At 50.6% G+C, this 26,740-nt stretch overlaps 3 protein-coding genes across 3 annotated transcripts in view; 1 reads left to right on the top strand and 2 right to left on the bottom strand.

The window, feature by feature from the left end:
• Positions 1-3,352: 3,352 nt before the first annotated feature.
• Ppp2r5b (protein phosphatase 2 regulatory subunit B'beta) lies at positions 3,353-11,685 on the top strand. The gene is made up of 14 exons (XM_021151367.2): positions 3,353-3,937; positions 4,352-4,819; positions 5,429-5,625; positions 6,610-6,711; positions 6,858-6,950; positions 7,078-7,208; positions 8,316-8,375; positions 8,476-8,584; positions 8,933-8,986; positions 9,052-9,102; positions 9,213-9,332; positions 10,135-10,262; positions 10,440-10,541; positions 10,919-11,685. Exons 2-14 carry the CDS (start codon positions 4,621-4,623, stop codon positions 11,064-11,066), a joined length of 1,494 nt encoding a protein of 497 aa, XP_021007026.1. The 5' UTR covers positions 3,353-3,937; positions 4,352-4,620; the 3' UTR covers positions 11,067-11,685.
• Gpha2 (glycoprotein hormone subunit alpha 2) lies at positions 11,682-12,470 on the bottom strand. Its single transcript, XM_021151366.1, has 3 exons — positions 12,367-12,470; positions 12,099-12,283; positions 11,682-11,949 (listed from the first exon to the last, which is right to left on the bottom strand). The coding sequence occupies exons 1-3, from the start codon at positions 12,464-12,466 to the stop codon at positions 11,848-11,850; spliced, it is 387 nt and encodes a 128-aa protein (XP_021007025.1). The 5' UTR covers positions 12,467-12,470; the 3' UTR covers positions 11,682-11,847.
• Positions 12,471-15,100: 2,630 nt separating this feature from the next.
• Positions 15,101-26,740, bottom strand: part of Majin (membrane anchored junction protein) — a 39,033-nt gene continuing 27,393 nt past the window's right edge. The window contains exons 6-11 of the mRNA XM_021152160.1: positions 25,953-25,984; positions 25,585-25,682; positions 23,806-23,869; positions 17,531-17,603; positions 16,547-16,655; positions 15,101-15,786 (exon numbers count right to left, since the gene is read on the bottom strand). Coding sequence (XP_021007819.1) covers positions 15,741-15,786; positions 16,547-16,655; positions 17,531-17,603; positions 23,806-23,869; positions 25,585-25,682; positions 25,953-25,984 — 422 coding nt within the window. The 3' untranslated portion in view covers positions 15,101-15,740. The remainder of the gene's footprint in view (positions 15,787-16,546; positions 16,656-17,530; positions 17,604-23,805; positions 23,870-25,584; positions 25,683-25,952; positions 25,985-26,740) is intronic.

Genomic DNA, 26,740 nt, shown 5'->3' with positions numbered 1-26,740 from the left:
CTCACTTTGTAGACCAGGCTGGCCTCGAACTCAGAAATCTGCCTGCCTCTGCCTCCCGAGTGCTGGGATTAAAGGCGTGCGCCACCACGCCCGGCTGAGATTCTATTTTTATTTTACCTATTCTTTTGTTTGTTATTTGTTGCTGTTTGGGTTGTTTTGTTTTTAGCAGTGTTGGGGAGTGAACCCAGGTCCTTGTACACACTAAACAAATACTCCCACTGGGCTATGACCTTGACTTGTTCACATCCTCCACCTTTCTGTTCCGATGGCAGCTCGACCGACCGCTCATTATGTAGTAGGGTCTTTAGAGAGCATCCAAGAGAAGAGAGAAACTCTCCAAGGCCCCATTCAAAGAGACAGAGTGATGGCAGCAGCCATTTTGAAAATGTTTATGGAGTGAATCAAGAGATCTGTCTGTCCTTGACAGGGTTGAGTAGTCCTGTGCTAGAAACTCCTCAAGAGGGGGCTGGCGAGATGGCTCAGTGGTTAAGAGTGCCAACTGCTCTTCCTAAGGTCCAGAGTTCAAATCCCAGCAACCACATGGTGGCTCACAACCATCCGTAATGAAATCTGATGCTCTCTTCTGGAGTGTCTGAAGACAGCTACAGTGTACTTACATATAATAAATAAATAAATAAATAAAAAAAGAAATTCCTCAAGCTAGAAATGCAGGTCAGACCGACAGGCATGGTGGCGCACGCCTTTAATCCCAGCACTTGGAAGGCAGAGGCAGGCAGATTTCTGAGGGGCTGTTTGAGGACAGCCAGGGCTACACAGAGAAACCCTGCCTCAAAAAAAAAAAAAAAAAAAAATTGCAGGTCAGTTGGTAGAACATTAATCCCTGAGTTTGATCCCCAGAATGATTTGGGCTCAGTGACGCTAAATTTGTCATCACTGGGAAGTGGAGGCAAAAGAATCAAGTTGAAAGTTATCCTCTGTGCCATAAAAGGCTCAGGCCAGCCAGCTGGAGAGGTGGCTCAGAGGGTAAGAGCACTGACTGCTCTTCCAGAGGTCCTGAGTTCAAATCCCAGCAACCACATGGTGGCTCACAACCATCTGCAATGGGATCAAATGACCTCTTCTGGTGTGTCTGAAGACAGCAACAGTGTACTCATATAAATACAGTAAATAAAAAAAAAATTTTAAAGGCTAGTGGTCTCTGGGTTACCTGAGACCATTTATCAATCAACCAATCAATAAAATTAACTATAAATAAAAATCTTAAATTAACTACTACTACTAAAGTAGATGAAGTAGCTCACACCTGCAAGCCCAGCAACTGAGAAAGAGAAGCAGAGGGTTGGCTGTAAATCAACAAGCCTGGGCTACATTGTGAGCTTTAGGTAAGCCTGGGCTACAGAGTGAAATAACCAAACTGGTTGTCCTGCACTTTTAATCTCAGCACCTGCTAGTCAGAGAAAGGTTCTGTGGATTCCAGGCTGGCCTGGCCTACATTGTGAGTTCCAGGAAAAGCCAGGGCTATATAAAGAGACCCTGGGTCAAAATATACAAACTATGTAAGTATGTATACAGGGTGTGGTAATGGCACACCACACCCTGCATAAGAGGCAGAAACAGACAGATCTCTGTGAATTTGAGGCCAGCCTGGTCTGTATAATGAATTCCAATCTACAGTTTGTCCAATCTACAATTGTAAAGAATGAGCAAAAATATAAGAAGGTCACTCACAAATTCCAAGCAGTGAGTCCCAGGGCAGCTAGAATAACATCGGCACAGGCACACAGAAAGATATAAATAAATACAATGAAACTTTGCTAAGAGTAAGAGTATAAAAAGAATTAGGTATTGTGGCTTACAACTTTAATCCGAGCACTTGAGACGGAGAGGCAGGCAGATCTCTGAGTTTGGGGTCAGCCTGGTCTGCAGAGTGAGTTCCAGGACAGTCAGGGCTTCATAGAGAAACCCTGTCTCAAAACAAACAAACAAACAAACAAACAAACAAACACAACCCCCAAGTTTAAAAAGTATAAGAAAATACTTTTTAACCTTTTATCTTTCAATGGCTCTTTGAGAGTGAAAGTCTACTTCTGAGGTAAGTGGTAGAGCTCTCGCTCTGCTTGTGTGAAGCCTCTTATCTCATCCTCAGCATCAAAAATTAAAAATCCCAAAGCCACTTCCTTCCACAAGTTTTCTCCCTGCATCATCGAGGCCCCTGCCAGGCATGGGTGGCTCTGGGCAGCCTGGCCTGAACACTGCAGCCGAGTCTGTGGAGAGCACTACCGAGTCACAGGCAGCGAGGCATCCCTCCTGCCTTGGCCTCTGGGTTCTGGTCTGGAGGGTAGAGGCTCTGTAGGTCTGGCTTTCCCGGCTTATTATTAGGGAGTAAGGGGAAGGGAAGCCATGTCTGAGCCTTGGGGGTGGGCCAAGTGGTAGTTTAGAGGTTCCTGTTCCATCTGGCAGGTGAAGAACAGAGCAAAATGGGAAGTGAAGATCTGCTATCTCTGAGCAAAGGGAGTACTGTCTCTGGGTAGCCATCGCTTGATCTGGGTACCCATCCATTGAGGTGCTAAACTCTAGGCCGGTGGAACAATGTCCTCGATACAGGCTTTGGCTGTTTGTTGCTCTACGGTGGGCACTTAGGTAAATAGACTTCTTTTGCAGCACTAAGTGATCACCAGGGTTCATAAATGGGTGGGGCCAAAAAGCACCCCAAATCCCCCAACCTCATTGGTCTCTCTCTCTCTCTCCTGCTGCTCAGCAAGGACCAGTTTGTCACCCAGGTAAAACTTCGGGATAAAGGTCTCACAGTCATTGTAGGGAATAGAGTGCTGGCGACCAGGTACAATGAAGGGAGCCCGGGACTGCAGGCTGGGAACTTTTGGCCAGAATGCCAAACTCTTGGAATACAGCTGAGCCTTTGATACCCAGCAATGGGGTTTTGATCAAGAACTCCCCACTCTCCAAGGCACATCTTGGCACCAGAGGACCCGGGAGGTCCTGTGCCTTAGGATGGGGGCAGCTCCAGGGTAGCACCTTCTGCCCTCCTTGCTTTGGTATCCCAGGGCTGTCCCTTTAAACTACAGACCATGATGTCACCACGGACAGTAAGTGACAGGAGGGGCACTGCAGGCCCGGAGAATGGACTTCATTTCCCAAGAGCCTCTAGTGAACCACACCCCTCCCAGCAGGCGCTAATGCAAAGCCGACTGTTAACCCCTCCAACGCCGGATGCAAGGGGTTTTGTGAGTGTCGGGCTTCAGTCTGGGCTGAGTATGAGGAGCGAGGATGGCCTGAGGGACAGATGGCTCAGATCAAATTGTGGGCCTGGCACATCATGCTTGGTAGGACTCTGTCTTGCATTAGCAGGTTCCAACACCAGAGTCCTCTTCTTTCCCTACACAGTGTCCCTTCCAGAATTCGGGAGTCCAGTTCTGAGCTGAACTCTGCCCCACTCTGCTTGCAGGTTTTAAAATCCTCAGCTTTTCTCGGAAGTGCTGAGTTCCTCCCCTTGCTCCGAGGTTACCCGTAAAGTTCGGTTGCTTCCTTTAAGCAGAGTGGGGACTACATTTCCCAGAGGCCCCGAGTCCTCCCTGACGCAGCCCCCCCTAGCGGAGGGAGGTGCGGGCCGGGAGGGGGGAGGTGACTTGATGTCATCCTGAGCAGCTGGGCGGCGGGTGCCGGTGCGCAGCGAGCCGGGGCTCCCGCTGCGCTGCACCGCGCTGATCTGAGTCCCGAGATATCCCGAGGGTCGCGTGCTGCCGGGGCCCAGCCTAGAGCCCACCGAGTGCCCGACCCCTTTTGGGGCTGAGCTGGGGGCATGCTCCAGCACCCCCAGAGCCTGGGAGCGAACCCAGGAGCGCCGCCGCCCAGCCCCAGCGCCCCGAGCGGCGGAACCACCGCTAAGGACCCTTGAACCGTCATCTCTTCCACCGAGGCAACCTCTAGGGTCGGCGACCAAAGTCTGGGTTTCTGAGAAGTGAGTGTGTACCCCAATACCACATTGAGGTTTGGAGAGCAGGAAGGAGCGGGATATGGGGAGAGATGCTAGGGTCTGAAAGGGGGTGCACGAGAACAGGACCCTCATTTTTTGGGTGAGTGCACCGAGACGGGAGACATTAGTGGAGCTGGAGAGTCACACTGCTGTAAAGATCTGGGGATGCTAACAGAGTCCCCATCCTGAGTAGTAGCCATAGGCCGTATTTGGGGAGGGGCTACTTTAGAGCTTGGGCCTGGAAGAAGGGAGGGGCATGATTGCGCCCTTGTTTTGGGGTCTAGCGAGGGAAGGAGGGAAAAGAAGTAAGAGAGCAACTGCTCCACGCGGGCTGTCTTTGGAAAGAACCGACCTGCTCTCTGTGTCTCTCCTGCTGACCTTTCTAACCTGACTTCTCAGAAGAGCCAGCGTGGGAACCCTGACTGGAACTCTTCTGGATCCCCAGGAAAGACCTGAGCCATTGCCTTTCTACCTTACCTGCCCCCCCAGGACTGGGCAGCTGCCAGAGGCCCTGGGGGGGTCAGGACTGTGGTCGTGCCTCCCCCACCCCCCCTCAATATGCTGGACAGGATGGGACCCAGTTAGTGTGTGTGGCCTCATTCAACTTACTCCAGACCCACAAGGAGCCTCCTGGGCTCTGAAAGATTGACCCGTGTTGTCCACTGGCCATGGAGACGAAGCTGCCCCCTGCGAGCACCCCCACAAGCCCCTCCTCCCCAGGGCTGTCTCCAGTGCCACCACCAGACAAGGTGGATGGCTTCTCCCGCAGGTCCCTCCGCAGGGCCCGGCCCCGTCGCTCACACAGCTCTTCTCAGTTCCGCTATCAGAGCAACCAGCAAGAGCTCACTCCACTGCCCCTGCTCAAAGGTGAGCTGTTGTTGGTTGCCAAGGTACCCAGAAGGAAGCAAGGTAGGGGAGGACCAAGGGAGAAGCAGCGGGCTGGTAGAGTTTGGATCTCTTTTAGGCTAGGAACTCCATTGGAACTGACCCCCAATCTCCAGGCCTCTGCTGACGCATGGCCTGACTGGCCTGTCATCTCTGGAGGTGGGGCATCTGGAAGTGGTGCCAGGGGCAGGCAAGGGCCAAGGGTGGGGCACACAGCCTAGGTTTCAGGAGGCTCCTATCAGTCCAGCCAGCTGCCTAGGTCCTGGGATAGGTGTTTGGCTTGATTCTCTGTGATCACTAAATCCCACCCCCCACTTCCTGGCCCGCTTTCTACTTTTGGCTCCATGTGTTGAGGGAGGTAAGTGGCTGGGGAGGGGTGGGGAATGCTTGCATATCCAGAGAGGACCACTTTTTCCCCTCAGCCTCCCGGTAGTGAAGGATGGGACTAGAACTGTTTGCTAGCTGTACCAGAGTACCTTGTATGGGGGCAGCTGAAGCTTCCTGGAAAGTCAGCCTGAGGGAGGTGGAGATCCATCCCGTCCAGAGCCCTTGGCGGCTTGATCCAGGAGGTCTCCCTGTCCCTCCCCCCAGATGTGCCAGCCTCTGAGTTGCATGAATTGCTGAGCCGGAAACTGGCCCAATGTGGGGTGATGTTTGACTTCTTGGACTGTGTGGCTGACCTCAAGGGGAAGGAGGTGAAGCGTGCAGCCCTCAATGAACTGGTGGAATGTGTGGGGAGCACCCGGGGTGTGCTCATCGAGCCCGTCTACCCAGACATCATCCGCATGGTAAGCACTGCCCAGCCTAGGGAACAAGAATTCTCTCATGCTACTTCCGGGACCCCTGTGGGAAGAATCAACCCTTCAGCGTGGTCGCAGGCGCCGTGCTCCCATTTCCACTGGGTCTCACTGCTGCCCGACACCTTCTCGGGATTTCCTCTCCCTGTTGTCCCTATACTTGAGTGAGCTGGGCCTAGGGTACTTGTCCTCCGGGCCACTTGTCTTCCATGGTCTGACTCAGGCATGGGCTATTCTAAGAAACTCTCTCGCCCAGTCTGATCAGAAATGCTTGGGCTCTGAATGCCTGGGCTGTCCACTGCTTTCAACCTTACCATCACTGCTGAACCACATCCACACACGGATGTGTCAAGCCATCCTTAGGTCTCCAGCCCTTGGCTTGCATGAGCTTGAAGATTGTCCAGAGAAGCAAGTTGCCTGCTGGGGAGTGGGTCAGTCCAGAATTGGATGAGGGCTGGTGGTAAAACTCAGTGCAAGGCCTCAGGTTCAAGCTCCATGTGCTCATTGTACTTAGAAAGTGCTTGGCCCGGGGGAGGGTATGGGGGACTTTTGGGATAGCATTAGAAATGTAAATGAGGAAAATACCTAATAAAAAAAATTAAAAAAAAAAAAAAGTGCTTGGCCATGCTAGGCAGTGGTGGCTCACACCTTTAATCCCAGCACTTTGGAGGTGGAGGCAGGTGGATATCTGAGTTTGCAGTCAGCCTGGTCTACAGAGAGAGTTCCATGATAGCCAGAGCTCTGTTCCACAGATAAAACCCTATCTCAACAAACAAAAACAAGACAAGACAAAACAAAGACAAAGAAAATAAGTGCTTAGCCTGATGTTGCGTGCCTGTAATCCTAGTTACATAGAAGGCAGAGGCAAGAAGGCCACAAACTCATTACCTGTCTGGGATATAGAGAACTTCAAGAGTTCCCAAAACTCCTGTTTCTATGGGCTCATCCTTAAAAACCCTCCCTTTCCCCTACTAGATATCAGTAAATATCTTCCGGACCCTGCCACCCAGCGAGAACCCTGAGTTTGACCCTGAAGAAGATGAGCCCAACCTTGAGCCTTCGTGGCCACATCTGCAGGTGTTAAGGGCTGGGGAGCAGGTTCTGCATTTCAGAGTAGATTGGAGAGCTGTGGGAGACCCTGACGGTTGCCTGAGAGCTGCAGGGTAGGGGAAGTGGGACAAGCTGTAGCCAAACTCACTGTTTGCTCTGTCTCCCACCCCCAGCTGGTATATGAGTTTTTCCTGCGTTTCTTGGAGAGTCCAGATTTCCAGCCCTCTGTGGCCAAGAGATACGTGGATCAAAAGTTTGTCCTAATGGTGACTTGGGGAGCCCAGGCTGGGTGGTACCATACAGCAGGCACATGCCATCTGAGGGACATGGGATAGGATGCAGAGAAATGGGTTGACATCTGGCTTTATCTTACCCTGACCCTCGGTCCTGCAGCTCCTGGAGCTGTTTGACAGCGAGGACCCCCGGGAGCGTGAGTACCTCAAGACCATCTTGCATCGGGTGTACGGCAAGTTCCTGGGTCTCCGGGCCTACATCCGCAAACAGTGCAACCACATCTTCCTCCGGTGCGTTGCTCTGCCTGCCCAGAAGAGATCTGGGAGGGAGGCGGGGAAGAAGGGACCTGCTGAGCTGCCCAGGCTGTTTGTTTATCAAGTTCTGGGTGTGCAATGTAGTATTGATTATATGAAGCCTGTGAAATCAGAGAATAAGTATTCATTTCCATTTACAGAGGAGAAAATAGAGGCCAAATGAGAATACTGTAGGAAGACAGAAGCCAGTTAAGCAGTTTAGAGGGACCAGGGTAGCCAGGAGGGATGTAGGATCTTATCAGCCTGGCCTATAATGACCCAGAGAAATTCTTTCTACACACATGTTCTGAACACCACATCCACTGGACATGGGGCGCCCCTGTGACTGAGTAGTTGAGACCATGGCTGTCTTTTGGAGTTTGGTTCCAGGATTTGGGTGAACTTGGGCAAGCCCTTGAAGTTCTCCTCTTGCTTCATCCTTTGAAGTGGGCACATGGCCTGTGCTAATGTGGGGCCATTCTCCAGATGAAGCCAGCTGGGCCTCCAAGGTACCTGGTGTAGCTCCTGGCCTGAGATGGGGCCTCTGAAACATTAGCTGTTGTTCCTAGTGATAAACTAGAAGAGCCCTGACCCATGTTCTTCAGAAGCTCAGAGCCCATTAGCTTCCCCACTTATTAACTTTGAGGTGAGTAGCCTTTAGCTACAGAGCCTCAACTTCATCTCTGTAATGGCTTTCCTAGGCCCTCCTCCTAGGGGGAGCTTGAGAATTACAGTGCAGGGTAGAGGTGTTTGCCTTTGCTTTGGTTGACTGCATGACAGTTGAAAGACCTAGGCTGGGTGCCTGCTGACTGGCTGGACATTGGGTAAGGAGTGCTAGGGACCTGAAGGAGTGAGCTGGGGCTATCTCAGGGAAGAGATGCTGAGCTGGGACTGACAGTGGCTAAGATGCCTGGTCTGGGAAAGATATTTTGCAGGTGGATGTGGACTCAATGGGGGCTGGTTTGGGGCATCAGGAAGGGAGTACTCCTGTGGGGACAGTTGGACAGTTGTGTGGGCTGAGTCAGGATTGCTGGCAGGATGGGTGATGGAGAGCTGGACCTGTCCCAAAGCTCCCCCCCTCCAGAGTCATCTGTTCTGCTGCAGGTTCATCTACGAGCTGGAGCACTTCAATGGTGTAGCTGAGCTCTTAGAGATCTTAGGAAGGTAATTCTCCCCGGGCCTTGGCTGGAGCTGGGGTTTCTGGTAGCAGGGACTGGGGGCCTGCTTGGCTGAGCCCTGCTCCTCTTTTCTGTCCACTCCAAAGCATCATCAATGGCTTTGCGCTACCCCTGAAGACCGAGCACAAGCAGTTCCTGGTTCGAGTCCTGATCCCCTTGCACTCTGTCAAGTCACTATCTGTTTTTCATGCTCAGGTGAGCCCAGGCCTGGCCTTGTAGCAGCAGCAGCAGCAGCATTTGCAGACACTCAGGGCTGACTGCAGGGCCAGGAAGTCAACTTGACACTTACTGGATCCTGTTCTCACCCCTGAGGCCCTACTATTTCAATGTCCTCTACCTGAGAGCTGACCTCACACACCAGCCCTTCAGCACTCAGAGCGGGTGCCTTGTAGGTCCAGGGCAGCAGTAGTAAGTGCTCAGGGAACAGGAGTGTGAAGGCAGTACTGAGCAGATGTCTGGTCCTGGCACCATGTCCTAGGCAGCTAGTTCTTGGCTCCTGGCCCCTCCTGACCTTGGCTACTTCTTTCCACCCTGGCCCTGCAGCTGGCATACTGTGTGGTGCAGTTCCTGGAGAAGGATGCAACCTTGACAGAGCATGTGAGTACCTTGGAGGGAAGGTGGGACCCTCACTCTTCGGGTCTGACCCCTTCTCCCTCCTATAGGTTATCCGGGGGCTTCTCAAATACTGGCCTAAAACCTGCACCCAGAAGGAGGTATGAAGGGCTCTCACAACCCTGACAGTAGTGGGGAGGGCTCAGCTTCCAGAAGGCGAGCAGGTGTGTACTTTAGGGGAATGTGAGCTGCTGCCCTGCCCTCTCTCCAGGTGATGTTCCTGGGGGAGATGGAAGAGATTCTTGATGTCATCGAGCCCTCCCAGTTTGTGAAGATCCAGGAGCCCCTCTTCAAGCAGGTGGCTCGCTGTGTCTCCAGCCCCCATTTCCAGGTATGTGACAAAGGGAGGTGGGATCAGGGCAGGAGCACAGCTTGGCAAGGATTCTCAGTTGCCCTAACAGAGCCCCTTCTCCTCTCAGCTTTTCTTCTAGCCCTAGGCCTGATAACAGGGAGATGATGGATGGCCTTGGGGTCATGAGCCCTGGGGCCAGACTTCAGATATATATCTCACTGGCTTCGAGCCTTGGGACTCACTTATCTAAGTCTAAGTGGGTTTCCATGACTATAAAATGGGCCAACAATAGACCCTTCATGTTGACAGGAGCAAGAGCTCATAGTTGTAAACACACCAGGGAAACTGACCCAAAGTGGGCTGCAGAATTGTCAGCCCCTCTCCTTCTTTCTTGGTAACTCCAGACTTCACCGGTCCCTACTTTCTGGCCAGAAGGTTCAGTTCCCCATGCTGTTCTATGCTCACTCCCATCCCTAGGAGCCATAACCGGGTGGAAGTTTGTTCTTCCTCGTGATGGCTCTGGTATTTCACTTTTAAAACACCTGACAACAGCTGGCGGAGACGGGTGCTCTCACCCCACTCCCACAGCAGACAACCAAGGCCAAGAAGCTGAATGCCTGGCATGGCCACACACGTGCAGTGGGCTCTAGAGGAGTCAGGACTACCCGTCTGGAAAGCCAGGGCCTTTTCTCTCCTCCATTTGATTTCTCCAGTGGGTCAGATAAGCCCTCAGGGTGGGGTGTGGAGGTTAGGGGATCTGGGTTCGAAGGTAAGGAGAAAAAACAGACTTTGCACATCCAAAAGTCACTCCCAGGCCCTCTTTCCTGCCTCACCTGCCCAGGTTGCAGAGCGGGCTCTGTATTTCTGGAACAATGAGTACATCCTGAGCCTCATTGAGGACAACTGCCACACTGTGCTGCCTGCGGTATTTGGGACCCTCTACCAAGTGTCCAAGGAGCACTGGAATCAGTGAGTGCCCGAGCTTTCCTCCCCCTTGGAGATAACACCACAGCTAGTGCAGCCCCTGGGGCTCTCCTAGCTGTGAGCAAATGTTGGGATGTCAGAGGGAGGTGAAAGCAGGGAGGAGAATGGGCAGTGCTCTGGGACCATCTCATGAATCTCTTCACACTCTCTTTGCTATGTCAGAACCATCGTGTCCCTGATCTACAACGTGCTCAAGACTTTCATGGAGATGAACGGAAAGCTGTTTGACGAGCTCACAGCCTCCTACAAGCTGGAAAAACAACAGTGAGTACCGGGTGGGGGGCTAGCCACTGAGGAGGGACAGAGAAGAGGGAATCAGGCGCTCAGGCTGCAGGGAGAATGGAGAGGACCTATCCGGGTGTGCTCCCGCCCATCCTGTGTCTGTCCTGTGTGAGTGCGCTGCCCGTGGCACCCCAGCCACTCTTTTCAGCACCCATGCCCACTGGCTGCCAGCTCCCCTGTACCGATTGATGCCTCAGTCAGGACAGCTCAGGACCCAGTTTTTCCTCTCCTTTCTCTCCTCACATCTCTAAGCTGAGGGTTCCCATGGAGTCCTAATCACTTTACAGTGGGGTGACAGTGAAGGAGGTTAGACAGCTGGCAGCCAGAAGAGGAAGAGCTGCCTCACCCTCTCTCCCCAGGGAGCAGCAGAAGGCCCAGGAGCGGCAGGAGCTATGGCGAGGCTTGGAGGAACTACGGCTACGCCGGCTACAGGGGACCCAAGGGGCCAAGGAAGCCCCTGTCCCACGGCCTACACCCCAGGTGGCTGCCAGTGGGGGTCAGAGCTAGATACACCTAGAACAGGAGACGCTAAACCCAGAGCTATCAGCCCCTCCATCCCTCTGCCCAGGGGCCCAGAGAGGCCCACGCCTCCCCGTGGCCTTGCCGGAGTGGCTCTAGGACTCCCTACCAGCCCCGTGGGAACAGCTTTCACGGAGGGGGAAACAAGAAGGCAAGATGGTAGTCTTGGCAGCAGAACTCTCAGGCCTTTGTGGCAAGATTCTGGCAAGACTAGACCAGGGCAAGTATGCGACTGGGAAGCTGCCATCAGGGATCCTCCCCTGCCCTACACAGTCAGGCTCCAGGCAGCAGCTAGGCCTCTACCCCTGCTCCTGGCCTGGGGCATGGACACTCAGCGCCTGGCCAGGGCCTTCCTCATCCCCACTGTGGGGGCACAGTCTATTTATTCTGCCCAGCTCACCCTCAACAAGACCTTGTCCAGGGACATCCTCCTGTCCTCTCCCTGGCCCTGACTCCCTTATCCCCTTTTTATTTATTGGGCAGGGGGAGGGGTGAGGGCACAGGCAAGAAGATTCACATTGTCCTGGGGTGAGGGGGGAGGTCACAGTAATCATGGTCTGCCCCCTTCACCTGGCTGGGGGCAGACTTAATAAAGAGCGAAACTCAAGCATTGCTTGTTTTATTGAGGACAGGAGAGAAGGAGAACGTAGCAAGGAGACTGCTGAGTGGGCCAACCCCATCTTCACAGACGATAAAGAGGGTCAGAGCCCTGAGTTTGAGAGACCCATGACATGTCAGTGGCAGGACTGGAGCCTGAGCCCTTCTGGGACTAGTAGCGGGAGAGACGGCACATATCACACTGGCAGGCCCTGGCAGTAAAAATCTCAAGCTCCCCACGCTGGTTCCCCACGCACTGCAGCCACACCCTCACCTGTTGGAGGAGGACCCAAGTTTGTTCCCATTCCGTCCCACCCTAGGGCCCCACCCTCACGCCCCCCCCATCAGGTTCGAACCCCTGGGTCCCCACCCTCATGCCCCATAAGGTTTGGGCCCCTGGGTCCCCACCCTCACGCCCCTTACCTTTTTGAGGCTGCTGATGGTGCAGCACTGGGAGGCAGAGGTGATGTTGTGCCGATAGCCACTGGCCACCAGCACAGAGTACCGGGAAGGGAAAGCACTAGACTCACAGTGTCCTACACAGGCCTGTGCCACGTGGGAGCCCTGGCAGGTGCCAAGGCGATCACTGCGCACTGTCACATTGAAGGCTGGAAGCAGAGAAGGGAGCAGCCGGTGAAGGCCGTGCTGGCCGGGTTACCCGTCCATCCACTCCCCAAGCAGAGTTACTCACGGTGCAAGTGGCAGCCTGGGATGGCTGCCTCCGGGCCATGCCCTTCAGTGACTGCCAGGCCCAGCAGGCAGAGGAGCAAGACTCGTGGTGCCATGGGCATCTGCAAAGGACTGGGTGGGAAGGGGAGTCTTTGAAGCTGTGCCTCTCCACCAGCAAGCCAGGCTTCTGGGTCTCCTTATTGGTGAGGTGTGCTGGGTAGTGGTCTTTATCATCTCTGCCTTTGGTAGGAATGTTGGGGGGGTGTTGCTTCCCTGCCTCAGCTACTCTGGAAGGGTGTGAATAGCCACTTATATGTCATCCTTCTATGCAGACTCTCCTCTGGAATGTCCTCACCACCTGGGGTACATACCAGTTCCCCCATCTACTTGCCACTTTGGCTACAAGGCCCTGGCCCACCACCCCACCCTCCCTGGCTCCACCCCTCCCTCCCTGGCCCCACCTCCTCAGCTTCAGCAGCTTACCAGTCCAACAGCAACTGAAGACTCCTGGTGCCTCCTGCTGGTCTCCAAACTGGAGCTGGCTCTCCAGGCTTTTATTTGCTGGTGTTTTAGAGCCCCGCCCTCCCAGATATCAGCTTTCAGGCCCCTCCTAGCCTGAAGCCTCGGGCACAGTCCCACCTGGACATCAGGATCTGAGGTTTCTTCAGAATGCAGTCTCCACTGACATTTCCCTGCTGTCTAGTGCTGAATACTAGAGGGAGTGAGGCAGGCCCAGGAGTGGCCCAGTGTGACCTGTGGGCAGCTGGATTTTCTTCACCCTCTGTGAGCCTAGGCAGGACTCTTACCTGATCAGCCATTCTCTGTCGAAAAACTACTATGTCTTTTAGTGATTGCAAAGGAATGGGGCTGAAAATCAACTTTTTTTTTGTTTTTGTTTTGTTTTGGAGACAGGGTTTCTCTGTGTAGCCCTGGCTGTCCTGGAACTCACTCTGTAGACCAGGCTGGCCTGCTCTACAGAAATCCGCCTGCCTCTGCCTCCCGAGTGCTGGGATTAAAGGCGTGCGCCACCACCGCCTGGCTTTCAACTTTTTCTTAAAAGACCATCTCATACCTCCCAGGGGCGACCTTGACCTTGGTCTTCCTTCCTCCTCCTCCTAAGCCCTGGAATCACAGGCAGGAGCCACCATATTCATACAGTTCTTGCTATGCTGGGGTCGAGCCCAGGGCCTTATGAATGCTAAGGAGGGATTCCACCAGTGGAGTTACATTCCCAGTCCAAGATCAAGATTGCTTTGTTCAAGGGCACCTAAGCTGTGCTTGCTGGCAGACTAGGGGTAGGGCCATTTCGGTCTCCTGGAGTCCTGGGAGTGCTTTCTTATCATGTGGCTGGTTGCAGAGTAGAATTCTGAGCTAGAAAGTCTCCCTAGTCCCTGGAATAGCAGGCTCCAGTCTACATTAAAAGCAGAGCTGGACTCCAACCTCAGTGTCTCTGTTGAGTCGAACTCTGCTTATAGAGGAAAGGCTCCCTACTAAAAGTCACATTCACATATCATACTATGGATATGGTGCTAAGTTACACCTAGGACAAGAATGTGACAGGTTGAGGGCTGTGGGTGTGGTTCCGTGGCAGAGCGCTTGCCTGGAAGCTTAGGGTTCTGGGTTCCATGCATTTTTGGCACCATAAAACAAGCAAGCAAGCAGTAACAAAGCCCTTAGTCAACATTAGCTGGAGGTTGAGTGAAGAAGCACCCAGACCAAGGTCTGTAGTGATTATAGGCAGCCCCGCTTAGACTACTCACCTGCTTAGAAGAGTGGGGCAACCCATAGCTGCCAGAGCTCGAGGGCTCCTCAGAGCTTTCCAAATCCTACCTCTCACTTTGCAGATAATCAGAAGGGGTAGCAGAGGTTCTTATGTTAGCTGGTCCCTGTCAGCACGGGCACGCAGATCTCCAGGCTCCGGAGCTGTGTCCCTCAGCAGCAGCAGTCAGTGAAGTTATGCTCCGTCGGGATTATAGAACAAATGTAGGAAACAGGGTTTGGGAGAAACTGATATACCCACGTCGCTCACCCCCATCCCTACACCCTTGCTCGCCTTTAGCGTCCCCTGTTCAGGCTCCAGATCCTGGGTTGTCTGGCTCCCCAGAGCACCCTACTTCTTCCTTTTCCCTATCAAAGGTAGAGACAGCCAAGCAAAGGGACTCAGAGGGACCCAGCACTTTAGACCCAGGCTTCCCAGTAGGAACTCTGTGGCATGCGACAGAGAAATGGCTGTATAAAGACCAGGGGTAGTCCATTCTAATATTGAACCTTACTAAAAGTTAAAAAGCTAAAACGAGTTTTCCTAAATTCCCACCCATTATTGTTTTGGTTCTCTGAAGTCACGTAAGTCCAAGATGGGTCTCTAGATGGCCTGGGTGAAGAAAGGGCCTAACCAGCACTGGCTGCCCTTACACTAGCTGCCTGTGTTCCTGTCAAGGTCCCTGAGGGAGCACTTCACATTCAAAGCCCTATCCTTTGGGGCAGTGGAGTGGCACTCAGGCCAGTGAACCTTGTGTGACCTTATTCCCTGATCCCTGATAAAGGACTCTAAGAGCTTCGGGCAGGTATACAGCTCATGTGGTTCACCAAGCAACAACACGAGACTGGAGGTGGGGGAGGCCCATGAACGCTTCTCTGTTCTCTCTTATGCTCTAGCTTGCCAAGTTCAATCAATGACCCGCCATGAGCAGTCACTGGCATTAGAGTCCCAAGTATTAGAGACAAAAGGCTTAAACCTCAGGGCAATAGAATTCTTTATAGTGTTTTATTTACTTATTTATTTTGAAGTTTTTAATAAAAGTACATTTTATTCTGTGTGGGGCATATGCCATGGTGCACATACATGGAGGCTGAACTCAGGCTGTCAGGTCTGGCTGCAGATGCTTTATCATCAAGACGCTTTTCTGGCCCTTCTCAGTATTGTTTTGTTTTGTTCTTCCGATTATGAGGGTGCAGGGTGTGCGGGGCGTAAGTTTCTGCAGAGGCCAGAAAGCGCCAGGCCATCCTGATAGAGCTGGAGTTACAGGTTGCTTGCTATGGGCACTGAGAACCAAACTCAGGCCCTCTGCAATATCAGTGTGCATTCAATTACCATCTCGCTAGCCTCGAGCTTAGTGGTTTGGATAGGAAACACCAAAGGCAAACAACAGGATAAACTCATGTGAGGACCCAGTGTGGCACCCTTGTCCCCGTGACCGTGACCGGGGTCAGGAGAAAAGGATGGCCCATGGGAGTGCACTGGGAGCAGAGGCACAGACTGAAGCCAGCCTGGGCTGTATACAATAACACTTGTCTCAAAGTAAATGCAAGAGAGGTGTGGTAGCTCCGGGAGTTACTGCAGGAGGACATCTCTTCTATGCTGACCCCTGCCCCACGCGTGCTGTGGTCCTGGAAAGCTCACTGACCGCTCTTCTTGAAGAAGTACCGGAATGGGAAGAGAGCACTACAGGATGCAAGCAGAGGGGTCTGAGAGTGAGGAGGTCGCTCCCTTCCCCCTGGTTCCCATTAGTGCTTCATTAGCCAGGGCATTTTGCTCTGGGGAACCACTGAATGGAAACCCAAGTCCAAAACAGCATTTGAGAAGGCACCTAAATTAGATTATCCCCGGAAGAGGGAAATAAAGGAGAAAGAATTGCAGCAGGATGGCTGAGCTCTAGGTAGACAAAGATTTGCTCAGTGTCCTTTGCAGAAAGGATTCTGAACACACACGTAGGTTTGGACAGGAGAGTGAAAGCATTCTGGACTCCAAATCATCTGAATGACCCAAGAAAGATAGACGGTTCTGTTCAACCAACATTTGTGAAACAGGCCTTACGTGGGCGTCTCAGGGTGCAAAGAACTGCATAAATGAAGAAAGAGCAGAGCAGCCTAAGCTCAAAACCCACCACGGCTACAAAGTGAGACCCTGTCTTAAAAGAAGGAAACCTGGTATGGTGACGCATGCCTTTAATCCCAGCACTCGGGAGGCAGAGGCAGGAGGATCTCTGTGATAACACAGAGACCTTGTCTCAAACACAAAACAAAACAGAACAAAAGTCCAGTCTTTTGACTCAGGTCCTTGCCCTCAGTCCCATTCCCGACATCTGTCTTTGATACAACTGAGACACTCCAGTGAAGAGCCTCCTTCCCTATCCCCCTCCAAGACTCAATGAAGCAATGAGCCCAGACACTGCTTTGCAGCTTGGTGGCGACAACTGTCTTACCTTAGAAACCCCAAGAAGCCTCTGACTCCTGGCTCTTTCAGGGGTGGTGGACTGCTATGTTGCAGTGGAGGGACAACTAACCCTTGCAGGCCATGCCCCAAGGTAGCATCTGTAAGGAAAACACTCAGGCAGGGAAGTGATGCTGGCCCACGGACTCCTTGATCTAAGTAAGAGGAGATCACAGGGCAGGCTCACACACCAAAAATTATTTAGCGCCAGGTGAATATTTGCTCTGACTTTTCCAATTTCATCTCTGCTCAGCAAAGTTCTATTCTGACCTTGGCATATTTTCAAAGTCAGGCTTGAGATATTTATACAGCTCAAGTCTCAGACATCCACCAGAGCTAACATGTTTCCACAGGAAACCACAACTTGTCCAACAATTCAGAGGGGCACATCCTGCATCTGGATAACTGCATCCCACTCCGTGTCCTTACTCGGGGTAACAGATCCGAATGCTGGAAGGTTGTTCCTCTACGGGCATCCCTAGACCAGGCAGAGCATCTGTCTATACCTTGAGTTTATTTATTTGTTTTTGAGACAAAATTTTATGCAACCCGGGCCAGCCTCTAGCTTGGTTTTTAGTAAACCTTTGGAGTTTTAGGATTGCTAGGGATTGTCCCTAGACTTTGTGCAAGTAAATTCAGTATTTTACCAACTGAGCTGCAGCTCCAGCCTCTGGCCACTCGATCTCAATGCTGATGCCCCAGGTACAGGTAAAGAGAAAGTGCTTCCCAGAAATAGTTCCTCAACTGCACAGAAGGGGGCCACACCCCTTCCAGCTTTCCTTTGAAACCTTCCACTTTATTAGAAAATGTTTTGGAATTTCTGGGCTACTGAGTTCAATGTCAGAAGCAGGGGGTGGCTGGACATGGTGGCTCCTGCCTGTAATTTCAGAGTGCAGGAGGCTAAGGCAGGAGGAGGTTCAAGAAGCAAGAACTTGTCTCAAAGAACAAAATCAAACAAGAATCTCCCCAAACTTACCCTGTTCCTTGACAGCAATGGCATTAGAAGCTGGGGTATCCTGATATTCCTGCTGGGCTTCTTCGTCCCTGCTCTGTTAAAAAAACAAAAAACAAAAAACAAAACACTCAGGAGGCAGAGGCAGGTGGATTTCTGAGTTCAAGGCCAGCCTGGTCTACAAAGTGAGGTCCAGGACAGCCAGGGCTACACAGTGAAACCCTGTCTCGAAAAACCAAACCAAACAAACAAAAAACCAAACCAAAACAACAACAAAAAACCAAATAAAACAAACAGAAAAGACCAAGGATAAAATCAATTTTTTCTCTTCTCCTCTTCTCTCCTCTCTTCCCCCTTTCTGTCTCTCTCTCTCTCTCTCTCTCTCTCTCCCTCTTTCTCAAGATAGGGTTTCTTTGTGTAGTCCTGGCTGTCCTGAAACTCTCTGTAGACTAGGATGGCCTCAAACTCACAGAGATCCACCTGTCTCTGCCTCCCCAGTGCTGGGATTAAAGGCATAGCCCCCCACCCCCAAGTCTGCCTGTCTTTTTTCTTTTTTGTTTTTAAGGATAAAATCTTAAGACTTCATCCTGTATGGCCTGTGATCAGGGTGCTACTGGCTTCTGATTGCCCAAGCAGGTCCTATACTTCCTTCTATTCTTGGTCACTCCAGCTTCCTAACGTAGAACCTCTAAAACCATACGAAGCAGGAGCTCGGAACAAGCCCACCTGGGTTTTCCTCTATCCCTATTGCTAAGTGCCTTCTGGTGCTGAAACTAGAAGACCCAGATGTCATTTTGGTACAGTTCATGCAGCACGACTGTACCACAAGCCAGTGTGGTGAGGCTGCCCCATGAGTCTGTAGTGCTATGGTTGCAAAGTAGGTGACAGTTGTTAAGGAAAAACTTCACAGGGATGGTGACATTTGGATAGAGCCTTGACAGATAAGCTGGTCAGGGAGAGCAGGGCTTTCTGGGCAGGGACCTGCTGAAAAGGGCACAGTACCATTACTGAGTAAATACTGTGGCTAGAATGTATCAGAATGGCTAGAGCCAGGCACTGTGGAAACATGACAGAGGAAAAGCATGTATGATACAATGCAATCTTCTATCTCTCCATGTGCCATTCTTTGTAGAAATTCCTTTGTACTTTGAAGAGGATAGCATACAACCAGGTTCCAGGTCCACATTTCCAGTAAATGCTCTGATGGTCAGAAACAAGCATACATTTTCTTTGGACTCTCTAATAGTTGGCCTGTCCTCACCCAGTGTAGCCTCAGGGCCTGACTGCACAGCAGCATGGGTGCTATTCAATGTGCTGCTGCTGAAGCATTTGTGTAAGGTACTGGGGAGAGAGAGTTGCACTAGGTCCCTAGGAAGTCAGCACTGGCCCTCATTCTAAGCATACATTTCAAGTTATAACGGTAGACCTTTCTGAGTGTCTTCACAAACCCTTCCCATTGGTATCTATGTCATGCCCAGGGTCCTGTTCCTACAGATGAGAGAGAGCTACAGGAGGAAGAAAGCCTTTCTCACCCTCCTAGACAGCAAGGGCCTAGCTCTAGTTTCTTAAAAGGGCAATTCTTTTTTTTTTTTTTTTTTTTCGAGACAGGGCTTCTATCTCTCTCTCTCTCTCTCTCTCTTCTTTTTTTTTGTTTTTTTGAGATGGGGTTTCTCTGTATAGGCCTGGCTGACCTGGAACTCACTTTGTAGACCAGGCTGGCCTCGAACTCAGAAATCTGCCTGCCTCTGCCTCCCAAGTGCTGGGATTAAAGGCGTGTGCCACCACTGCCTGGCTGAAAGGGTAATTTTTTTTTAAAGATTTATTTATCATTATACATAAGTACCCTGTAGCTGACTCTGAATAGTACATGTCAGATCTCATTACGGATGGTTGTGAGGCACCATGTGGTTGCTGGGATTTGAACTCAGGACCTTTGGAAGAGCAGTCAGTGCTCTTAACCGCTCTCCAGCCCAAGGGTAATTCTTGCAGACTTAATGAAACTATGATTCTGGACTTAAATCTCGCTGCAGGGAAGACTGAAGAGTCCAGCATTTATGAGGGCTGGGTATAAGTGGTCAGAGAGAGGGCAAAGGTTATCCCAGAAACAAGGCAACTCCTCTCACAGAAAAGGGTAGCTTAGTGTACAGGCACAAACTACAGAGAGGAGAGACAGGCTGAGGAAGACTGTGGTGCCACTGAGGAGGGCCATCAGGGTGTCACACCTTGAAAGCCACTGACAGTTCAGAGTCAGGCTGCTTAAAAGTGGAGCAGAGGTGAGAATACACTGAGTGGTCTGGCCCACATGGGGCCATTTATCTGTTCTCTACTATCTGTTTGACCCTTTCGTAGTCTGGCTCTTTAGGTCTGGGATCCGAAAGAACAAAAAAGAAAAGGGTCTTCCCTTCCTATTCTTCCCCAAACACAGCTCAGGAGACAAGTACTGTATTCTTTTCACACGTTCCCTGCTAAAGCTTTTCAATGTGTTCAGACATGCACGGTCCTCCCTGGCTATGTGTGCTCCTATAACCCAAACTTTCTTCAAAGGGGTGGGAGGATGCCAAGCACGGAGCCATAGGAACAAATTCAATTCTTCCAGCTCAAGTGGCTTGCACTGAGAGTCACTGTGGTTACATTAATTTAGGAGACATCCTTTGCCTGGGAACAGGGTCTGTGATGGAGGCTGTCTTTGGGCGTCGAGTCAAAATCAATAAACATGCTCGTTTTGCTCAGCTTTTCTCTAAGCCCAGAGCTGAGATGAAAAGGTAATTATGTTGAGTAAGAAGCTCTGGGTACTGTTCTTGCAGGAGATGATGTGTCAAACTAAGAATAGGAAGGTAAGGAGGGTAGTGCGAGGGGAATGCTCCTTTGTAGCAATTATCTTGCTTGTAGAGCACTTTGTTCTCCAAAGCTTCATGTACCCCTCTTGTACTTTCTCAGTTCTCTTGACTTCCAGAGGCTGGGAGTGCAGAGGAAACAGCTCCTGGCTCAAAACCACTCCGTGTGCTGTGGGGCTGACACAAAACTCCATCTTCTAACCCTGTTCTCAGAGGCAGAAGTCTATATTCCCAAGGGCACAGTCAAGTACTTGATAAACTCCTGGAAATAAGCAGTCCGGTTTTACATGTGTGTTGGGTGTCCAGGCACACAACATGTCTTAAACATGTGACAAGAGATTAGAAGTGAAGTTGTTTTAGTTCTTTACTCCAAAAGGTTTTAGGTAATTCCCGAGATCCTGGTGGGCTTAAGGCCTATCAGTGTCTAGTCCCTGTTAATCTGTCCAATAACAATTCCCAGCACTGAGTTCCTGATGCATTGGCCTCCAGGCATAAAAAGTGTTGAATTCTCTCTTGGCCTGGGCTCTTCAAGGGCCTCAGCTTTCCCAGGGGACTTTCCCCTCATGACCTCTTTATGTTCTCTAGGTAGCCTGTGCTTCCTGGAGGCACACAGCTATCTGATTGCCTGGCCTGACATTCCTGGGGGCTTTAGAGGCTCGACAGCCCGAGTACTTGGCACATACTAAACACAAATGCATACGGTACTTCTTTGCTTCTTCACTGACTATGTTGTGGGTCCTGGGAAGTCCAAGGTGGGGGCTGTTAGTAGCCGGAACTTAGGGTCAGAACTACTTTGGAGACACAAAGAAAAAATTTTAAAAATATCTATATTTTTATATAGTTATATATAATAGTTACAAGATATTTAAAAGGGGAGGAAATAATGTGTGCCACTTTCTTTTGGTGGGGGGAGATGGGGCTGAGACAGAGTTTCTCTATGTAGCTCTGCCCCCCTGAGTGCTGGGATTAAAGTCATGCACCACCATTGCCTGGCTAAAATGGCCAGTATGTGAACATTTAAATGAAGAAACAAACCATCAAATCAATCAAGTAAAGTCACATCGCTGTGACAGCCTGGCCCTGTTTTGGAGGCTTTGTTAGTTCTCTCTCTCTCTCTCTTTTATATCTTAAAGAATTTATTTTACTTTGAATTACGTGTGTGTGTGTGTGTGTGTGTGCGTGTGTGCATGCGTGCATGTGCGTGTGTGAGCAGTACCCACAGGAGACAGAGGTCTCTGTGGGCAGGGAAGCTCTCTGGAGCTGGTGTTACTGGCAGTTGTGAGCTGCCTGTCCTTAATGTTCAGCACAGCTGACGAGCAGTAATGATCTTAACCACTGACCCATCTCTTCAACCTTTTAGCTACTTTTTAAATTTCAGGCAATAGGGGCAGAGTCTATGTAGCTCTGTCGGGCCTTGAACTCACAGTGATCTGCCTGCCTCTGCCTCCCAAGTGTTAGAATTAAGGGCACAGGCAATCATGCCCAGGATTAACTACATATTTATGTGGATGTAGGGATGTGAGGTGCATGAGGGTGAAGTGGGAATTTCTGGTTTCTTTGGAGACTCGGTTAGGTTAGAATGATGTTTGCTGAGGCAGCCACCTGAAAGGACACAAGTCTGACCCCACAGACAGTGGGAGCTCAAGCACTGCTCACTTGGCTTCGCCCCACTAGTCTTCACTGACGACATGCATGCCTTGATTCGCCTGACACTGCATTGCTGAGCTTTGCCTGTGGTGACTTCATAGAGAGAAACTTATCAAAGAACTTCTCCTGAGGTCCCTGTAGCGTCTTGCCACTTCCGTGGGCCTGGGCCCTTGCAGTCCATGTGTGGGGTGGGTCTGCTGGGTGGACTGGTTAGTGTGTGCTGTTTGCTAGTGCACTGCACTGAGAACAACAAAGATTGGAATCACCCCAAAGAACTATTTCTAAACAAGTGAACTTCCTTTCCCCGTATCCTAACAACCTTTCTTTCCCACTACCTCTGTGGGTGCTGGGCTAGAGGGGAGGTTGAACCCTTATTAAAGTAGGCTACGAAAAATATGCCTACATGAGGGTGTGCTTCCGTCATGGCATGCGCATAGAAGTCTGAATATCTCAGGTTGGTCAGATCTTTTTTTCCACATTGTGGGTCCTGGGGATGGAAGTCACGTCATCAGACTTGGCAGTAGGTTCCTTTGACAAATGAGCCATCTGTGTGTGTGTGTGTGTGTGTGTGTGTGTGTGTGTGTGTGTGTGTGTGCACGCAGGTGCTCACAGAGTCCAGAATAGGGTACTGGACCCTCTGGAGCTGGAGTTACAGGCAGTTGTGAGCTGCCCAACATGGATACTGGAAACTGAACTCAGGTCTTCTGCAAGAGCAGTGAATGCTCCTAACTGCTGAGCCATCTCTCAACCCTCTGTTTATTTTAGAGACAAGGTCTTACTATGAGGCCCTGGCTGGCCTTGGAACTCTCTATAGAGTACAGGCTGACTATAAATCAGAAAACTCAGATCCTGCCTTTGACTCCTAAATGCTGAGATGAAAGCATGGGCCACCATGATGACCAGCTTCCTGAATTCTTTTACAAAGTAATTTAAAAATACACCTTTCAGCATTCTATCCGTGTCAATGCTACATTGACCTCCTTGTCCCCCACCCCTGCTTTCTGGACCCACAACATAGAGTTATCTGCATGTGTATGAGTGTGGGTTATTCACTAGGTCATGGCAGCTTACCAGTGGCTACACCCTGGCATAAAATGACTTCTCTTCCCCAAGCAGTTCATGATCTGCCAGCACCTTAGTTAGGGCTTGAGCTTAAGTGCCCTTCCCCTTCCATGAAGGGATGATAACTGCCTAGATCTTGTCTGGGTTTAATTCAGCTCACCTTGGCTGCTGTGAGGTTATGAATGCACTGACCGTTGGGTCCTGAAGACATCACTTCACAGCACCCCCACCTCCAGTCTCACTCCACAGCCCCGCTGACCTGAAACCTACAGTGTAGTTAGGCAGGCCTCTCACTCTAGCCATCTTGCTGCCATGGCCAGAGTGCTAGAGTTACAGGTGTGCACCTCCACTCCCACCAACGTCTAGTGTTGATACATGTCCACCTCACCTGCTAAAACATGACATGCCCAGACTCAAATGCCAATGTAGATGAAGGCAAAAACTTTTCTACAGTGAAGATTTTACATTGGATCTCACACCCATTCAATTCAGACCTATTTTTAAATTATAAAACACGAGCAGTTAAGTTGAGAAGACTGTCAACATGAAAAGATCCACACGTGTGTTCATTATACAACTACTTTGGGGACAGTGACAAGTGCAGAATAGTTGAATGTCATTCTACAGAGAATGAAACCCAAGAATGAGTACAGTCATTTCAGTGTGCAGCAAGGACCAAGCAGAGCATGTAACAGGAGCCCAGCCTGTAACAGAGAAGGAGCCGTCAGAGCTCAAAGCTCCCATCTTGATGCTTACCCTCTTGCTCTCCTTCAGAGGCTTCTTATTGCTGGAAGCTTCACTAGAAGTCTCCATCTTGGCCCTGAAGGGGAGGAGGAAAGCCCAGAAAATGTCACTGCTGTGGCAGCGTCACCACTTTCAAGCAAATGTAGCCCAAATGGGTATCTCAGCAAGTTGGCTATTTTTATACAACTCCTGGCTGGCAGGGTAAATTGTGTGGCAAGGTTTTCTTTGGTTGCTTTAATTCACAATAGAATTTCAATCGGAGACACTTAAAGGTATGTTTGAGACACAGTAAATGTGATGGAAAGAGGTATCAGACTATGAAATGTTCAGTTGTACATCAAAACCCAGGGGAGATATAGGGCCTCATCTCTGTAGGAAAATCAGTTAAATAAGATAAAACCAAGTTTTACACCTCAAATGTGATCACATTCCACATTCCCTACCTGTCACTGTATGTCCATCCAGAAAGCAGAGTCAGCCCTTTGGAACCTACCTTCACTGACATGAAAGTGTCTTGGGCTGGAAGCAAACCACACCTTGGATTATTCCAGGTGGCCTCCCAGGGATGGCAAGAATGACTAGATTGTCTTTGTGACTAATTTTTCCACTGACAGAGGATCAAAGAAACACAAGTAGCCTCTGCAGCAGCAACTTCGGCATGTTGGGATGTGCTTACATTCCCTCTAACAATTCATGCACACTACATTTGTTTTTAAGACAAGGGTTTTTTTTGTTTTGTTATTTTTTGTTTGTTGGTTGGTTTTTTTGAGACAGGGTTTCTCTGTATAGCTTTGGCTGTCCTGGAACTCACTTTGTAGACCAGGCTGGCCTCGAACTCAGAAATCCGCCTGCCTCTGCCTCTCGAGTGCTGGAATTAAAGGCGCATGCCACCACGCCCGGCTTCCCTGACTGGCCTCTTACAGTGAGTGATTCTACACTTCTGCCTCCTGAATGCTGAGATTTCGAGTGTACCACCACACAGACAGTATCTTGTACACATTTACATTTTAGCCAATTGTTCATGGGATAAAACAAATTCTATTCTATTCACTTTCATTTTTTCAAAGTCCTTTGCATGTATATATCATGTATGTACAGGTATGCAAGTATCGGGGTATGAATGCACACATGTGCATACCCATGTGAAGGGCAAAGTTCAACCTCTAGTGCTGTCTCTCAAAGTACTGTCCACCTTTTTATTTGAGACAGAGTCTTTTACTGGCCTGGAGCTTGCTAAGTAGGCTAAGCTGGCTATCCAGTGAGCCCGATGAGTCCACTTGCCTGCATCTCTCCAGCACTGCAGCTATAAGCCCTTGCCACCATGCCTGGCAGCCCCATGGGCTCAGGCCCTCAGGCCTGCATGGCAAGCACTTCACCAACACAGCTCTCTCTTCAGCCTCCTGTTTCTGTGTAGCACTGAGAGTTGCTGTGTTTGTGGTTTCTATTGCATAGTACCACACGTGCTCACTCACCATGTTGAGTTCGGGGCTACAGAGATGACGGTGCTCTCCTAGCCTTTGTACTTTTCTTTTCTAATGCCGGGGGGGGGCCTCACACCCATTAGGTGAGCACTCGGTCAAGCTCCACTCCAGTTCCACCTCTAACTCGAGGAACAGAACAACCTTACTTTGCTGAGAGACTGTTCAAATGAAATAGAAAATACCGACTTACTTCCTTTCCTCAGTTTGGCCCTAGGGTGGGCAAGGTACTGAAGACTCCTCCAGATCAGGCCCTGCTCAAGGGCAGACTCAACAAACAGCAATAGGTGGCAAAGCTCTCTCCACCACTGACCTGTGTGGCCCCGGCCTGCTAGGGGAGCTGGGCTCCTCCAGGAGTTTCCGTTTCCATTTCCTCATTGTGGCTTCTTCTGCTTCCTTCTCAGCTAGGACCTACAGAGAGGAAACCAGACTCCCGGCACCCCTCTTCTGCTAGAGTGGCTCACAGTTTAGAGGGTCCAGCCCAGAGGACTGCCTGCCAAAGACCACTCACAACATCTCCACTTCTGCCAGAGACATTGCCCCTGAAATCTAGATGAAGGGAGACGCGTGGTCTCATATTTAGTCAGTGGGACCTGAGGGACAAAGGCAGAAGAGACAAGAGCAGCACTGCTGAGCTGAGAGAGACACTTCTCATTTCTGTATAGAAAAAGCAAAACTTACCAACTCAAGAGGAACACCATCTGCTGGTTTTCCTGTAATGGGAAGTTTGAACATCATAATGGAGCAAGACTGTTTTACCTGCGTTTCTGGACTTTATTTATTTCTGAGAGCTGGCTTGAGATAAACCTTCTGCCCGAGCCCTTTCCTTTTTCGCCTGGTACAACTTTCCTGAACAACCAGCGACTGAGCTTCTGCCTTACCTTGCTCCAAAACAACTGTTACCCCTACGCTGAAGTGGAGTTGACTCAAGTTGTACTTCAAAGGAGGATTCGGTTTCCTACCTGACAAACTGGTGCCCTCTGCTCTCCATCTCTTTCCCTTGAGGCGGTATCTCTCTCACTAAACCAGGACCTCAGCCAGCACTGAGCCACCACTGCGCTCCTAGAATCTGCCCATCTCTGCCAACTGCACACCCACCACCCTCCTCCCTGGCCAAAGGTCAGAGTTACAGGTACATGTATGTGGCCATAGGCAACAGGGATTCAAACTCAGGCTCTTGTGCCCGTCTCACAAACAAAAATGAAGTTAAATGTTTACATGGGTGTCTGGCTCTGAGCAATTACTCTCCAGATGCACTAGGTATTCCCACAAATGAGTTGTCTCTTCACCATTAACAATGGAGGAGATGCGGGCAGATTAAATAACATAGCATGGTGCCTAATGCACAGGGTGCTGGACTAAGCTTGAAGGAAATGCTCCAGGGCTCTGTCCTGTGTGCTTAGAGCCCAGCTGGGCAGACAGCTACATGGTGGTCAGCTCACAGCCCTGCCCGTCAACTCCCTCTTTCC

The sequence above is a fragment of the Mus caroli genome, chromosome 19, assembly GCF_900094665.2.
Source record: "Mus caroli chromosome 19, CAROLI_EIJ_v1.1, whole genome shotgun sequence".
Taxonomy (NCBI): domain Eukaryota; kingdom Metazoa; phylum Chordata; class Mammalia; order Rodentia; family Muridae; genus Mus; species Mus caroli.
This window is presented reverse-complemented; position numbering and strand designations above follow the sequence as displayed.